This window comes from Melanostigma gelatinosum (assembly GCF_949748355.1).
Source record: "Melanostigma gelatinosum genome assembly, chromosome: 22".
Taxonomy (NCBI): domain Eukaryota; kingdom Metazoa; phylum Chordata; class Actinopteri; order Perciformes; family Zoarcidae; genus Melanostigma; species Melanostigma gelatinosum.
Genome location: NC_136655.1, coordinates 4,967,270 through 4,984,495, shown reverse-complemented (window position 1 = coordinate 4,984,495; position 17,226 = coordinate 4,967,270). Strand labels below are relative to the sequence as shown.

The following is a 17,226-nucleotide window of genomic DNA, read 5'->3' as shown; positions in this document are numbered from 1 at the left end:
TACTCGAGTGGCATCATAAAGGTAAGGTCTCCCTTAAAGCACAATAACATTTATCCAGATGGGCAGACCTCAGTCTGTACACAGGAAGACAAACAAACCAGTCACGTGATTTTAGCCAATTTATTGAGGAGAAATTGTTGAGGTACACTGTGTGGTTGCACATGGGGATAGTGGGAGAGGAGTTTAGAAAACCAACCACACTGAACAATGATAAAACATCCTCGTGGTTTAAACTTTGACGAAATGGGTACCTCAAAAATCAACAATATTCCACTTTATTCCAATGAACCGATCTAAACATGCCAATGAAATTACAAATATTTTTTTTTGTCTTTCAAATACATGTATAACATACAGTACGGGCTGTTCTTTTTACCTAGATATATGAAACAACCTATTTTAATGTATAGGCACTTATAACTACTCAGTGAAATCTGGCGGCAGACATTTTTTGATTTAAAGAGAAGAAGCATCGTTCTTCCTCTCATCCAGACTTGGGGAGAAAAAAAAAAAAAAAAAAAAAAAGTGAAACCCATCCAACAAATTCTGAGTGAAAACAATGTGTGAGTGATGTGAAGTTTGATGAGGTAATACGAGATGACCTCTCGCTCTATCCGTCCAAATTAACCTGAGGTACACAAACATTACAAAGAAGCAGCAAGAATATGGTAGAATATAAAAGATACAAATTAAACAATAAAACATGCTAATCAAAAAGATCGGCAAAAACAAAGTACTTCCAGTCCCGCACCAAACTGCTACGTTCCCTCCAGTACACACAAAACAGAAAAGCAAAGAAGACTTGTTACATATACAACATTTCATAATATAGCAGCACACAAGTGAATCAATATAAGGCATCTTTGTGTAAGACTGGAAAAACAAAAGCTTCATAGCAGCAAAAGAATGATGTGTATGATCGAATTGTCTCACTTTGGAATTATCTCTTTCAAATTATACACAAAACCTTTGACATTTTTTTCTGTTTGAAGCACTTTTTTTGAAAAAAACAAACATTTGGCTTTTTGCACAACAGAACATGCAAGAATACAATTTAGAAACTACATTTCTGCTTTAAAATGTAGTTACGATATTTTTTTGGCATTTCTGCTCGTAGGGAATTTTGTTATATACAGTCAAAAACGTTGACACAATGTAAACCCCTACTTACCCACGTCTACAATGGAGAAAACTCATTTTAAAACTTCAGTTCAGAGAGCAGTTTACATAAAAAGAGCATAAACATGGACACGTATGTGTGTAACTCTTTGAAAGAACTGTTGGAAGGTTTTGGTTATGGATTCACAAAAATTCAAGTAAGGTTAAATAAATGCACTGAATCAAAAAAAAAAAAAAAAAAAAAAAAAAGTCTACAAGTGACTTGGTTTTCAATTTGCTGTGTTCACGCCACAGACATGCAAAGTCAATGCAAAGACACGAATGGAGCGAATTCGCGCCGAGTCGAGCGAGAAATTCACGAGAACCTGTCAGTCGAGATTCTCCTCCTGCGGTCACCGACGTTCAGACTTTGTTGAATCCGATATGGTGGTAAAAAGCCGTATGTGGGCATTATTACGTAGTTAACTCGCCATGCTTTCTGCCATTGCATTATGGCACAATCCCGCGATCAAACTGGCGTGAACACAGCATTAGTTTATATTCTATTATACCATAACACCAATTATTCTATGTCTTCTCACCTGTCGGGGCGTAGCTTTCAAGACAATGTGCGTTACCCCCATGGGAATCCAGCCCAGAAACAAAAAAAAATAAATCAAATAACTTACAGAAAAAAACAAAAGGTCCTAACAACCCACTGAACTCTCCTCAACCACCATCCCCTTACCATTCTTAAGGAGTGTGTTTTTAAAAGTGCATCAATATTGTTCCGAGAAATGGAAATTGATAACCGGAGAAACTGCAGCACAACTAATCTGATCCCCTCCGGACATCACCGGGGATTCCTCCTCCTCCTCCTCCTCCTCCTCCTCCTGTGTGTCACTCAAGTAACGTGCAACTGCAGAAACATTACATAGCTTAAGTTAACTTCCTCGCCAATTCGCTGTCATTCATCAATCTACACTTCGAGCATCCCCCAACACACTTTCCACATGCGTTTCTTTTCCAACAAAAAAAAAAAACTCACAAGAAAACCTTCAACCTGCTTCCATTTCCTCTCACAAACTTGCCAAATATCCTTTTCCTCTAGTAACATGACATCTACCTAGCTGAGGCGTAAAATCGCCTGCAAAACCATCTCCCAAACACTCGCTAACATGTAGAACAAGAACAGAACAATAATAATGTCGCCTCGCTGAATTATAATACATGTACGTGTCGTTCAGCTAGCATACTGTACTGGATTTGGCAGTGAAATCAAGACCGTAATAACTGACCTCGTCCTCTGTTGACTTTTAACAGAAGCCACTGCTCCAAACCACTCAAAGCCCCTCATGTCCTTCCTCTGTGAGCAGGCCCAGCCCACTCCTGGCCAGCATAAATAGTAAGCAGTGCTACAGGTGCACAGTTTGATAGATAGCGCTAGAGAGCAGCTAGCTCGCTAGCTCTGACTGGACATCAGCTTGGTTTGGATGCCATCTACTCAATCGGCATTATTACTATAGGAGTTCTCCTGCACAGGTGAATTGATAACTGCTCACTAAAGATGATAAAAGAGTAACATAACTAAATGCTAGCTAAATATACTTTATCATATTTATTTTTACTATGTTTTATCAAAAGAAATATGTATATTTCATAGAATTATGCTGTATGTATTTTTTTTTCAAGTTTGAAAATATATTCAGGTTTACATTCTGGGAAACCTAAGGCACTATCAAGTTCTCAAGATGGTTTTTTTGTGTTTTTTTTAAATAGTTGTTTGATTACATGTGGCCCGTACAAAAGGTGACAGTACACCCAACCGGGTATGAATGGGACAAAAAGGAGAAAAAACTAGAAATTTCTTATTTTCTAAAAGTTCATAGATTGTCACACCTTCGCCGACGTGGCGCAGATACTGGCAGCTCATGCCTCCCTCGCTCCAGTAAGTTCATTGGTAAACAGGCGTGAGTGATGTGTGCGAGTTCATAAGTTGACGTCACGTACATCTGTGGGGGTGCTGGACTGGTCTTGCTGCTCCCTCGCCTTGTTGCCGGCTCTGATGCCGGTCTCCTGCCGGTACTGCTGGCCCTGCTGCAGGCTGGTGGCCAGCACGCGCTCTATCTGCTCCTGGCACGCCCTCAAACAGTCCTGGAACAAAGCGGGGCAGACGTTGTTACACACACACACACACACACACACACACACACACATTACACCTATGCTGTTGTTTCAATGATTTTCGGACCGGGTAGTCTTTTGCACACCAACCGAACAATCATCTAGAGTCCAGGCTTATTTTGTATACATTTTTGTCTTTTTTAACTGTTCTTAAATCTACATGCATTTGTCAGCATAAAGACAGCTTTACGGCTGACATTTTTATAAAGTATGAAGCTAAACAGGCTCCTATAAAAACAAAATTGTGAAAAGGCTGTAAAAATATAGTTTTACTATATTTATGCACAAAAATAAATCAAAAAAATATAAGAAATAAAACTATAATCCAGTCTTTTAACATGTGAAATTAAGAGGATTTTAGCCCAACTCAAAAAAATAGTGAAGAGACAAATGAGAAACTTAACACTTTCAACTTAATTTTTCTCTACATTATTCACAAATACAGTTTTGTTACAAAAAATGCAACAGACTCGCTGTATAGCGTGTTTAATCTGTGCACCTCTACGCAGACATTAGCGTGCAAAAACCTGGTATTTTAAGACGTTTGATGTGCAAGTTGTTTAACAGCTTTGGTCACATGCACGGCATACCAGGGGGGAATTATGTGCGTTGAGGTTGGTGGTCCTGTCTGCGTCATGACCAGAACAATGGGTACCAGCAGGCTCCAATACCAACAACACAGGGCAGCGAGCTACACGGTGGGCACAGGAATCCTCTCGGACACGAGACCTGTGCATGTCTGAGGTGTGAATACAAGGGGAATGTGTGGGGGCACGGTTTCTAAATGACCTCTGTGATCTGGACTCCCTTCCTCCAACCCCCCCCCCCCCCCCCCCCCCTTGGGTTTACAGCACGGTCAGTCCCATGTGGAGGTCTAGAGGAAATGGCTTTGACCTACAGCACCCTGAGTTTGGTGCAAAACAGAACATAGGACAGTGAGACCGGATGTTTTTGGACAACTTCTCTAGTGAAAGGGGATCCTCGGTCTGTCCGTCTGCAGGTCTGTGTGGAAGATGTGGGAGGTCTGGCTCACTGAGCCGGCTGCAGGACTCTTAAAAGAATGAACCGAGGCTCGCAAAGAGGCCAACATTCCTTTGAAATGTACGGATAATTGGAACCCGATGGGCTGCAGTCGGGGCGCCTGTTGTGACGGCTGGGTTTTTGCGGGGCCCGCGTCGCCGAGGCAACGTAACCACAAGCTAAGAGGCAAACCGTGTTGTTCCTGAGGCCCGTTGGCTGTGGTCCTGCTGGATTTCTATGGTTCTGAACTGGTCCTCTGCTGTAACAATGAGCCACTGTGACAACGAAAGCACACACTGGGATACATATGGTATAAGTATTACGGTGCAAGAACGAGCGATTGTTGTACGGCAGCAAAAACCATCGATATGTCAAATCGGGCATTATTTTAAACTTAGATTTATATTTATTGTGCTTTCAATTGTTTAAATCTCAGCCAGAACTGTACAAGCTCATTAAGATGGCAAGTACAGTTTATGACTTAATATATTGCATTAAAGTAATAAATAAAGTCATCTGAAAATGAAAGTGTTGTTGTGAGGACGACTTGGATAACTTTCCATTTCTTCAGCGGGACTTTGCTCTCGACTTCACTTGCGAACATCTTCCTCCACCAGGAGGGGCACGCAGCTCAAGGGGAACCATGCAGAGAAATTGCATGCGTCCTACCACAAGAATGCGGGCTCTGAGTTTTAAGAAGACATTCCCTCTGCCGCTGCTCTTTATAGCAGCAGTCTGGCTCCGCAGCCAAGAGCTCTCTCTCTCTCCATGAAGAGTAAATAGCTTCAATCTGCCACTACTAAAGTCATCTCTGTTTACTCAAGGGCCTTTTATGCTGCTGTCGTGCGATGTTGCAATGATTATTATTATTAACGACGCATTATTGTGCAGCACTAAAACAATGTTATTGCTGCTGGCAGGTATACATTTCCTTCCCCGTTGCACTCACCACCTCTGTGTTGGTGATCTTGGCCAGCAGGTCTGTCAGGTTGTCTCGACTCAGCCTCTGGTCACTGTGGTCCAGCTGCAGGCCACAGACCGCAGCTCCCATGCTGCCAGTGGCGATCATGGAAGGAGGGTTCATGGCAAGGCGGTCATCTGGCGAGGAAAGAGGATTAATGTGCAATTAGTCAAGCAGCAGCTTCGGGCTACAGTGACGTACGGAAATCGCATTTGTAGCCGTGACGCAAAGAGCTGCAGCACTTGATTCAATCCAGAGGAAATATGAGCGATGCTAGAGAGGTGCAAACATCTGAATCATCCCCCAGTACGCTCGCTCCTCAGCTGAACCCGACTTTCCCACAGTGTGAATTTCGACAGACGTAGCTGTAACCTGTGTGGTTTCCTTCATAGAAACGTCAGCTCTGATTAGAAAAGCAGAGACGGAATCCTCCCACTCGCTGCGCAATGAGTTTCAGGAACGACTCCCTCCGGTGCGCATCCGAGTCTAAAGGCTTAAGCGACAACAGGCCTGGATGGAGGAGGCAGAAGCGGAGGCAGCCATGGAGAGTACACCTACGCAAATACTGAGCTGAAGCTGCTTTGGAACACCTCAACAGTTATTTTCATTTCGTGGGAAAACCTGTAAGTATCTTATCGGACCATAAGGAGTCATAAAAGTTCCTCTTAAAACACTTTCACAAAGCTGCTGAGAGAAACTTTTTCCAGAGGAACTGAGAGGAGTCCTGAGTTTAGGGAAGGGGCGGGGCTGACCCCGTTTCTATGGCTGACATGTTTCATGAATGAACTTATTCACTATGTCATTGATGTTTGACCAATCGCTGTCAACCACATAGGAATGTGAGAAACAGATAGAACAGAGGCTGCGAGTGTGATTTCTTTTCTTTTCTAGCTAACCTAACCGATCAGCCTAATCTATTGATTTACAGCTGCTGCTGAGAATTTTACATACACTTCATGTGCAAAGTGGAGCACATTTATGGTTTGATGGATAACTCAACGGAGGAAGTCAAAGTTCATACAATACGAGGTGCAATGAACTCCGACTTCTGTTAGCTCGATCGTCAAATAGCCTCGGAAACCTAAGGACGAACACGCCCCTCATTGTCGGGAGTTCCTCCGTCCTCGGCCAGTTAGGAGCCATTACAACGCACAGCTTTCCTCTGGTCTCAGCACACGGATATGACCGATCTTAAAGAAGGCAGAGACTTGGCTCACGCAAATCGTTAAGAGCGGCACGAGTCCAGCCCAGCACATAGACCTAGCCCGGTTGCAAGCCAGTCGCGGTGGCCCGATAGCTTTGATTAAACCCTGGAGAGCAGCCTGCTCCACTACACCCATCCTCTCCTCCAAGGGCCAGCTGTCCATAGGAGGAGCTCCTCCATCATAAGAATAACATCTCAACTCCATATAAAACTCCAAACATTTACATTACTGCATAACCACAGCAGGCCTCTCTCCTTTTTTCCACTGCGGCTGCTTTGTGCTTGGATATAACCAGCTGCTTATGAATAGCAGAGGCGACCACTGAAACACACCCAAATATAAAAAAGTGCGACACTAAAAATGTGCTAAACGGGGCATAAAACTCATTGAAAGAGCTTATGGTTCCAATAACTAGTTTCTAGTATACAAGTGCTTATTGTCCAGATCTCACCACACTTAAAGTACCGCACTGATGCGACCTCCCTTTGTTTTACTTCCTTCACTGCATTAGCTGAAAAGGAGGTAGCAAATGAAAGGCAGCTTTGTGACAGAGCAGTGCTATACACTGCTCTGTCACACTGCAGCAGTGTTTTTGTCCAGGATATGAAAATATTAGAGGGATTCCTCATATAGGCAAAGAAATACCGTGAAAATTCCCCTCGGGAGAGGCCTAAGGGGACATCTGAGTTTCTCGCCAGAGTTTATTTTGGACATGAGGCCGGGGTGGGAGGAGGAAGAAAGGATCACTGTCCCGACTTTTTATACCTGGAAGCTTCCGTGTCAACAAACACCCCGAGTTGAGCTGCACCTGAGTCACACAGCGCTACAGTACAGTATGACACAATCGCTATCGTTAATCATGTACCGGTACATGGTTTGTCCAAGCAGTGCATTGATATGATTTTTGCCACTCCAACACTTGGCAGAGAAATGTGGAAATGACCACTTTAAGCAGCTTTTAGCAGCTGTGAGGTAAAAGCCCCACTGCAGGCGGAGACTAGAACGTGGTTAAGGCAGCCAGTAGAGTACGCCGAGAAAAGAAAAAGGAGGTCACGGATGACTCACGGTGGGAGAATGCTTGTGTGTGTGGGAATACTCTGCTGGATGTGGGAATCACAAGGCAGCAAAGTGAGCGTGAGAGTGAGCAAACAAATCGGGAAAAAGGCTCATGAGATGACCTGCAGCTGCGTTACCTGTGGCACAGAGGGCGATGAATGTCTGCGTGTGTTTGCGGACCATCACCAGCTTGTCTTTGGGGAGGGGGAGCCTGCGCATGATGTGCTCTATAAAATCATTGGGGATGACCGGGGCCATGTTCCACTTCAACTTCCCCAGCACGACCAGCTCCCAGTCCTAAAAGACAGAGAAGATAGACGTTAATTAAAACAATTTTTTTTTTAAAGTGTCAGTCAGTTCAGATTCAGTCTCTTGGCGGAATCTTCTCAGTCAGAGGGTTAAATGGCACGCTGCCATGCTTCCATTGACCGTGAAGAAAGATCAGAGCCTGTCCCTTTTCCCAGAGGAAATGGCTCTGTAAGAAGAGTAACATTTCTTCACTTTATCTCTCCTCGCTGTATCTTATTATCTGCGTGCCTTTCTCATTCCTCACATCCTTTGTGTTCATAAAGCCGGCATGTGACAAGCTTTGCCCTGCCAATGAGACAGCTAGCCCCTTCCTTCCTGTCACAAGCCTCAAACAGCTACAATGAGTTCGCTCTGCACAGGCAGCAGCACAGACTCTTCATACAGTCGGCTTTTGCAGCAGCAAGAAAGGTGTTTCGTGATTTAATTTCCTGTGCGTTGAACACAATTCCGCATTTACTAACGTCTTAATGTCTCCCTGTTCCAGTATTGTATTTAGAAGGAGGATGCAACTTAAGTATTTATTATAAAAGGCGTAACCACACAGGCCTGAAGAAATCTAAGCACAAAAGTTGGTTAGAGAAGCGCAGACAGAATGAGCCATCATATCAGAATGAGTGAAACTCTACATGAGGAACATATTTGCACCCGAGCAACAAAAACCCAGGGACACCAGCCAATCAAATGGCCTCTCCGGGGTTTCCATAAGTCTTGCTATGCCAATTTATTCATGGGGTTTTTCTTCAAACCTCCACAAGTAAAGACGAGAGACACGCTCTTAAATCTTGCTCAGCATTGTGAAGTAATGCATTCGCAAAAAAAATGTAAAGTCCTGATTCTATCTCTCTTTAACCTACTCAATTTCCAAATTTAAAATCAGAGTCGGCCTGTAAAGGTTTAGTTCCTCCTTTGGTCCGCCATGATGTCATGTCACTTCACAGTTTGACGACAATGATGTCAGCCATATGCAGAGGACTTATCAGTCATTCATTATGATTTCAGATGATCTGTTACCCATAAGAACATGACAGCTCATTACATTAGTTTTATGCTTGTATTTCTTTTAATTTTACACATTTATGTGCCAGCAATTAAGGGAAAGACGAGGCTGATTAAAATACTAATTGAAGTGTATTTCATTAATCTAAGTGTATAAAAAGTTAGGATTACATCCATAAAGAGTGCAACTATGCATTAAAAGAAGATGAACTGGTTAACTTTACTAATGGGACATTTTCACACTCATGAAGTCAACTGCTCACTTGCTCTACGGAGAAGTTTCCCCGAAAAAGCAAACGTAGTAAACACTGAAACCCCAAAGCCGACAGGGACAGTCCCCCCCCCCCCCCTGCCTTCACCAAGCGCGCATTTGTCATCTGAAATGTCAGCCATCATTCACATTTAGGTGGGTTTCCTGCACACAACCTGCCACACACACACACGCTTGCATTTAACCTATTTTAGCCCTTGCGGAGATTGTTGCCTGTGAGATGAACGAGGCGGAGGTTTGCTGTCGGAGCGCGCACTTCCTGGACAGCCTGGACAGCACTCAAGTTCATTCAATCAGCCTCAAGTTGGTAAGAAAGAATTAAAAGTATTCCTGTAAACATAAAGAAATACACTCCTCTTGTTTAACACTCCTATCGATGTGTGGGGGTAAGACTAAAGAGCACTTTGGATGATTCTTTAGTATAAACCCTCATACAGTATCTACCTAAAATACAAAGCAAGTCCATGAACTGCAAGATATTTAAATTATATACTGCATAACTAGCACTAGATGGCATCACTCGTCTCTTCGGTCCACAGTGGGTCCATAGAAAGGATGTGGCTGTATTGTGCAGCACCACTTATAAGGCAAATGGGATACTTCCTGTGAAACCAATAGAGCCATTAGCGTAACAGAATCATCCCAAATAATATGACACTGCATTTTTCATGTTGTCGTGAATGAATGGGGCCTTTGAAATGTCCGGTTCTTACCAGCAGTTCCCGTGGCGCGATGGAGTTGTCTGTGTACATGCAGAGTTTTTCCGCTGACAGCGGCCTGCAGTCCTTTAACTTGGAGGCCAGGAATATGCACACAGCTCCCAGAAGCTGCAAATAAATCTTTCTTGTGGGCATCACCGCTAAAAACCGGTCCAAATAATTAATGGCTAAAGGGAAGACATCTTCATTACTCTTCTCCTCTTCACACACCTAAAACGAGACAGAAATGCAACAGAAAAAATTGGTTGTTAGTAAAGTAATAAAGAATATAAAAGAAAAAGTAGCCTATAGGAGTATTTTTGCTTTGCAGCAGAGGAGCAGTTAATGGTGGGGGTGGTTTTGTTGCTGAAGAATGTGATTTTTCCATGCCAGTCTTGTCTTAAGGTTAAATCACTCATTTTCATAGCACTTTAACAAAGTCAGGGCAATTTGCAGAAACAAATTAGTTCAATAGGAAGTCGTTCAGCAAAAATGTCGCCATTAAACTCCTCTTCCTTGTTGAGGCTCGCCTTCTTTAAAAAATATTTTTAAATAAAAATGTACCATCTAGGCACTTTAAAACGTGTGCACAATGTTAAGAAATGATGTTTAAATAGTTTCCGACGGTTAAAAAACGTATATACGTTGCGGACATTTCGTTATTTCACCTTCAAACGTGAAAGTGGTTCTGCATGCACGTTGCCAAACCAAAGCCAAAGAGCATGAGCCATTTCAAACAATTAATAATAATTATTCAAAAAGGGGAACTGTCGGTTTTTCGAGTATGTAAATTAAGATTAACTTCCCCTCTCGCGCGTGAGCTAGCTAGTTAGCAAAAAGCACCATATTTGTAGCTGTTAAACAAAGTAAATATCTAGCTAAACTACTTCTTTGAAGCTGAACTTTCTTCGTGGTGGAATTTCCGACTCTCCCACGCCTTTGGTGAGTCATTCTCATTCAATTGTCAAATAGGTTACCATCCCCTGACAACTCTCTACAGACTAAAACGCCAAGAATATGTGTGTCAACATGCAAAACAAATAAAAAGCATACATTAGCGGAAGCAGTTAGGTTAGCACATCAATGCATAAAATGCCCACAAACCTCGTGCATCCAACCTGCAACCATTCGTCTCATATAAGGCTGAATATCCTTCTGGACCCGCTGGAAGTAAGAGCATTGAGATAAAAACCTGTCCTCAATTGTTAATAAACTTTGCAACACTCTGTCATCATAGAGGATGTTTGGGTCAGGCTGGGCTCTCACGACTATGTCCGACTCCAGGCAATAAAGCTCCATGACTCGGCGCCCCTTCTCCCCCCCTCCACTTTTTGTTGCTTTTTTTGTGGCTAAATAACACAAATAAAAAATAAATATTGTCACAATGTTGACGATAGCGGACAGCAGCAGCAGGAGGAGGAAGAGGAGGAGAAGAAGTGCCCAGAGTGAAGCATGAGGCTGGGTTTGCTCCAGTCCTGCTGCCTCTCAGTTTTGCTTCTTCTTCTGCGGCTGCCTGCTCGGAGTCAAACCGGACGCAACGAGGAAGACAACATCCGGTAACTGCTTTCAAAATAAAAGCAGCTGCGGCACCAACCCTTCCTTTCTAACTGCTGCTCTTCTTGGAACTGCTCGCATGGTTTCCGGTCTCGCTCTAGTGTTTTAAGATTACTTTGAACGAGGCAGACACGCGGACTGTGACGTAGGTCTCATCTGCTTCCCTACTTCCTACAACCTACTTCTGTGGTGCCTTTAGATGCCTCTGCATGAAATATAGTATAATTACAGGGTAAATAAATACAGCCAAGATGTTAGAGAGTATTAGGTAGTTGCTTATTATAGAAATCAAAGGCAAAAGCAAGTTTGTGCAGCATTATCATCATAATAGAAAAGTGAAATATCTAATTAAAATGACAACAACTAATGTTAGATTAGATGAATTACTTTAATTTACTTTCGAATTTATTTTGTTGTGTTTATATTTAAGTGACAGAAAAATAACACATAAATCCCCCCAAAAAAGGGATTGTGCCAGTAAAATTTAAAAACCCAGTTTGTTGTCATCTTGCCAACAATGGAAATAAAACATTGACAATTAAAACTTAGTTTAGTTGATGACATTTATTTGTCAGGGAATGTACAAAAAATGAAGAGCCTATTGTACCAGATGTAGTGGGTTAAATCACAATATACATCATGCAATATTAATGGCAAAACTTGTGTTTAGGTTATTGTAAAAAGGCAGCATAAGAATGAATATCAACAAGGCTGTATGGAAATCATAGACTGTTTACATTATCAAATACAGTTTATGGTACAAATCAGCACTTTGCACTGTCTGCCAACAGCCCTGTATATCTCCAACCCAGATGGCCCGACATAGCTACTGTATGTGAGGAATCAGGGACTGACTGCAAAACAATTACAGAACCCCTTGTTAATGTCTGCAGAGAAGTCCATACATGCAGACACCAGTAACCACTGCTTGCAGGTCCTCTGCATTCAAGTTATCTCCTAATTTGATCATGAAATACTGTATCTCTCATTCAACTCACGCGGGGTTTCCAAGTCATTTCTTTACAGCTACAAATGTGCTGTATATTTATTAGTTGTACAGGCATTTTTCTCATTGATTGTTTTGTCATTTTTGAATACTTGAAGTTGGAACATTATGTCAGAAGACAAATCATATTTAAAGTGAGTGGAAAGTTAGCTGGATTACTCGTCAGATGTCTCCTAGCTAGCTAAGCTTCATTCTAGTTAGCTGTAGTGGTCCAAATACAGTCTATCACCTGCAAAGTGAACTCAACGTTTGATTTCATTCAGTACACAACCTCGATGAAACCACTGGTGCTTTTAATGAGATCATTGTCCTGCCACATGATCTGGGATCCGTGGGACACATTGTGACGTTGCACACATCCGTACCGAAGGGTGTGGACGGCATGTTGATCCCTTTCCAGGGAAACATTTTCCATAAAGGAAGTCCTTTGGCATGGTTGAAAGTATGATGAAGGACATGTAAATCTGCAGAGAGTGCTTGTGGTTAACAGGATGCCTAAAAGTTGTTATTTTGTCCTTCAGGATCTAACATGAAAAAGGTAACCTTAGAAGAGGAAGACATGAGGTAGTTAACTCCCTATCAAGTTTGATCTCTGACGGCCATTTCACTTCCGTGTGTTTTCTGTGTGCAACTGTAAGTGCTAAATTCACAATCAAAGGCATCACAACATGCACAAGTAAACTTTTTACACGTCTAAATTTGCTGCTTCCGATCTCGTGTGAGCACATTTACTGTCAGTTCAGCAGAATGACAGGAGCTGAGCTGAACCACTTCTCGTTGGAACGACTTCACAAACTTCCCCCTTTCACAGTCGCCACCGAAGAGCTGAATGAGATATGGGGTTTCATTGAGAGAGAGAAAAGCACTGTGGCGCTATTATGAGAGCGGACTGTGAAGTGAGAGTGGGAACTGTCTCGGAGGGAATGTCAAGGTTAGCAAGATTAGTTCTTCAAAGGAGGGGGTGTATATTTGAGAAGATTCCTCTTAAAATTGAGATTTCACGTCGGAGGGTTATCCCTTCGTCGGTTCACGGAGGGGCTGACAAATCCCTGGGTCCTTGTTTTTGTCCAAAAGGGGTCTCTCCGCAAGAGGCCAAAGAAGCCTCCCATACCAGACATTCAAAGCCCGACACTTGAGGGAAACAGAGGTGTTAGCCGGATAAAGCAGCCTTACCCTGTTGCTGCTGTTTGTGCATGTGTCCTATGATAACACATGTCAGCCGCTATCACACACTCCGAGCTGCACAGAGGTAGGAGCGCTCGAAGCCCTGGGAAAACGTGGAGGAGCGTGAAATCACCTTGATCCAAAGATTCCTGCTGCATACCAGTCCACTGAACCCACCAGAGCACTGGGGCTCGGAGATGGGCAGACCGCCACAGATGAAGAGAAAGAGACAAAAACCGTGAAAGAGAGAAGAGGTGGAGGGTGATTGTCAAGATCTTTAATCCCAGAGATTGTTTCGAAGCTTAACATCATCTTATGTGTTTCCTGTGCAAGCCGCTCAACGAGGGAGGCCTCTCTCAGATATAAACACGGGATTTACTTTTACATGCCAGTTTCAGAGCCGGGCTTGATTACAGGTTGCCCATGTGCTTTGAGTCAAGCCGGCTGTTTGACTTAACCGACGGTAGAGAAGAGGATGCTATGGCTGGAATGCTGTGGTGTTGAACAGCGGCGAACACTCCCCCCAGCGCTGAGTGATGGCTGGTGTAGCTCAGCCAGTAGAGTCGATAAAGTGGCTTCTGTCTGTCACGTGGTTGCATACTAATCGCATTCACATCAACTGATTACACCCCGCTGGAAGTGGATTAAACACCCGTTCCCAAACAGGAAAAGTAGGCGACATAAATGTTCATGCGTAGTTTCTTCTTCTGGCTCTTTCACATGCTATTCTGGTCGGGCTATCAGCAGCGTGGAGCAGGCCTCTATCGCAAACGTCACACATCAAAGCCAGCCTTTCACAGCCACTCACTGCAGAGTGGCAGAGGGGAAAATAAGGTGCTTTCCAGGAGAAGTTTGACAAATCACGTGCAGGACCTGTGAAATAACTGTTTGGAGTGGCTGTGGTTGTCTCTACCCACCATCTCATAATTATATTTTATTTGATGTGTAAATCCCACTTCCTTAATGCTTGAGTAAACCCCCGCCATCAATCCTTGAACTGTGATTGGAGGCCCTGTGGCGCAACCAGCTAATTTGCACTCAACTACACAGCGAGATTAGAAAACAAATGGAGCGTCGTCAAATCAGCACAGGAAATAAAGGGTGTTTTCCACACTGTGTTTTAGGAATGTTTTGGCTAAACTGAAAGCCATCATTCAGACTGAAATGCCAACATTAGAGGAGACAATGATGGGACAGATAGCAACATCCGGGCCTGGTCTTTAGTCGTCTGGGTCGTGAACACAAGAGGGTTTCTTTTCTACAGTTTGGGCCGCGGTCACTGCTGAATCCCCCCCTCTCCTCCATTAAGTCTGTGTACAAGACTGACGTCCGGCAGCTTGCATCCCTCACTCCGACCAGAGCCTCTGAGAACATTGCCCTATTCTCCTTCATGCACTCAGGAGTAACAGCAGACAGAGAGAAAGAGGGTTCACTTTAAACAAAAGGGGTTCTATAGGCTTGTTGTGCAAAATGCTCTATGTTGCTGCTTAAAAAACAATCACAGTATAGTTCAACATTTTGAGAAACATATTTTCTATCAGAGAGTTAGATGAGAAGATTTATACCACTCTCATATGTGTACGTTAAATATGACGCTACAGCTAGCAGCCGATTAGCTTAGCTATTATAAAGACTAAACGTAGGAAGCGCTGTCCAACAGAACTGAACTTTGTTTTTTTGCTTGCGATTAAACACATGTTCATTTTGTTTTGGAAGGATTTTGTTATGGTTGGACAGGCTAGCTGTTTCTGGTCTGTGTGCTAAGCTAAGCTAAGCTGGCTGTAGCGTCATATTTAACGGACTTATCAACAGTGGTAATGTATCGATGTTCTTATCTACCTCGTCGCCAAAAAGAAAATAGCCGTATTCCTCAAAATGTCAATGTTTTCATTTAAAACAATGTGACAAATACCTTGAATTTGCTTTTTGCCATTCATTTTCGTATTTTCAAATCACGTACATAAATCGAATATCCCTATCTACACATTTTTCTACACATGTTGGGTGGGTAGGGTCAGTTGGCACAAAGGCGAAGCCTGCAATAAGCCACAAGCGGCGAGCGACATAGGTTGGATTTTAATTGGGTGAGATCACATCCTCTTCCGTTTCACAGTGAACAAACCTCATGTCTAGAAGGAATCACAATATCTGGATAAGATGAGTTTTGCATCTGTCCTATCTCTCCCTGCATGCCAGACTGTAAAAACATATAAAATAATGTCCATGTTCACGGTATGAGATCTCGGGACACGCGTCTGCTTTTTTGATGAAAGAGTGATTTTCTTCGTGTGAGCGTACAGCTAGATGTCTGACTGTTATATAACTCTGCTGTGGGGGCCCCCTTGTTCTGTTCTAGCAGTCGATTCGGAAGTTCCCCCAGCTTTCCTGCTTATTCGCCTCACATCACACAGATGTCTCAGGGCGGTGCAGAAGACACTGTGGAGAAGGGGGGGGGGGGGGGGGCTGGTGGCCTCGGCCAGGGCCAAGAGGCAAGGCATCGGGCTGGCTGTCACAAGTGAAAAAGTGTGTGTGGTCAGAGATTAGGGAAGGAAGGACACAAACAAAAAATACGCCGGCGGAGCTCCCGTGGCAGCTGCGGTTTTCTGAGTGCGGAGGATGCTCGACCAGTGGAGCGAGGCGATTGGCCGGCGAGGACGAGCGGGTGTGTCCTGGCAGTGTCCTGCTTCCTCTGTCTTCTCTTAAATGAGAAGAGTGACAATTCATCAGGGACAGGATGTCCAATAGGAAAGACAGATCCCAGGGGTAGATAGAGGGCATTGCAGCTGGCCACGCAATGGCCTTGGTTTAAACAAAAGTGAGTCTTTCTCCCTCTGTCCTTCTCTCAAACACTCTCTGTGCCCATAGAGAAACGAGGCATTAATCAGCAGCAGAGGACTGAGTAGTTTCCAGTAAGTCATTTTGTGTGAGTTTATTTTAAGCCAACGGGCCTTACTGTTCCACAAATAACATCGCTTTCTTCGTCCATTCACTTCCCTTCGACTCTGCAACATTTCCACTCCTGCACACTTACATTTCCCTCCTGAGAGAGAGGAGGAAATGGGGGGCCTCGCAATGTGAACGAAAGCTCTTTGAAAGTGGCTCTAGTGAGGCGATGTGCTCCTTATAAACCTGGAGCGGGGAGGAATTCAGGGGCGGACTGCTGGGGCCTGGACTGTCTGGGAGCTGCCTGGTGTTTTCCTGTGTGTGATGCATGCTAACCCTGGGCCCCCTCGACTTCAGCAGCCGCATAAAGAGGCCTCTGTAAGGCTGAGTCAGCTCCAGCCTTAATTCACCTCATTGGTCTCATTGCTTCAGCAGTAGGACTCAGAAGGCCCCTATTTACCCCAACATTTCTCATGCATTCAAACAGAAGGGTGGAAATCAACTTGTTATCAGTATGAGAGTTGGACCCTGCCACAACAATGGTCCTCATAGTGCAGAAAGAGAAACAGGCCGTGAACTGTAGCCAGACCAAACACATCGATAAGTATGGTCACTTTAATAGATCTAAGTGGGGGTGGGAAATATTGTTTCTGTGAGGTAACTCTTGCTGTAATTACTTTGTCTTCAAATTGAAACCATTCTAGCATTCTTGGCCGACTATGGCATTGCAAAACAGACTACATTTATCCAATTAGGCACAGAAGACAAAGGCAGTGTGTGTGAAATACAGCGAGCAGAGCCCATGTAGCATGGTATGATCC

At 43.6% G+C, this 17,226-nt stretch overlaps 1 protein-coding gene across 1 annotated transcript; it reads right to left on the bottom strand.

The window, feature by feature from the left end:
• Positions 1 to 115: 115 nt before the first annotated feature.
• LOC306796175 (G1/S-specific cyclin-D2-like) lies at positions 116 to 11,288 on the bottom strand. The gene is made up of 5 exons (XM_079294985.1): positions 10,903 to 11,288; positions 9,814 to 10,029; positions 7,662 to 7,821; positions 5,252 to 5,400; positions 116 to 3,252 (listed from the first exon to the last, which is right to left on the bottom strand). Exons 1-5 carry the CDS (start codon positions 11,095 to 11,097, stop codon positions 3,088 to 3,090), a joined length of 885 nt encoding a protein of 294 aa, XP_079151111.1. The 5' UTR covers positions 11,098 to 11,288; the 3' UTR covers positions 116 to 3,087.
• Positions 11,289 to 17,226: the final 5,938 nt, after the last annotated feature.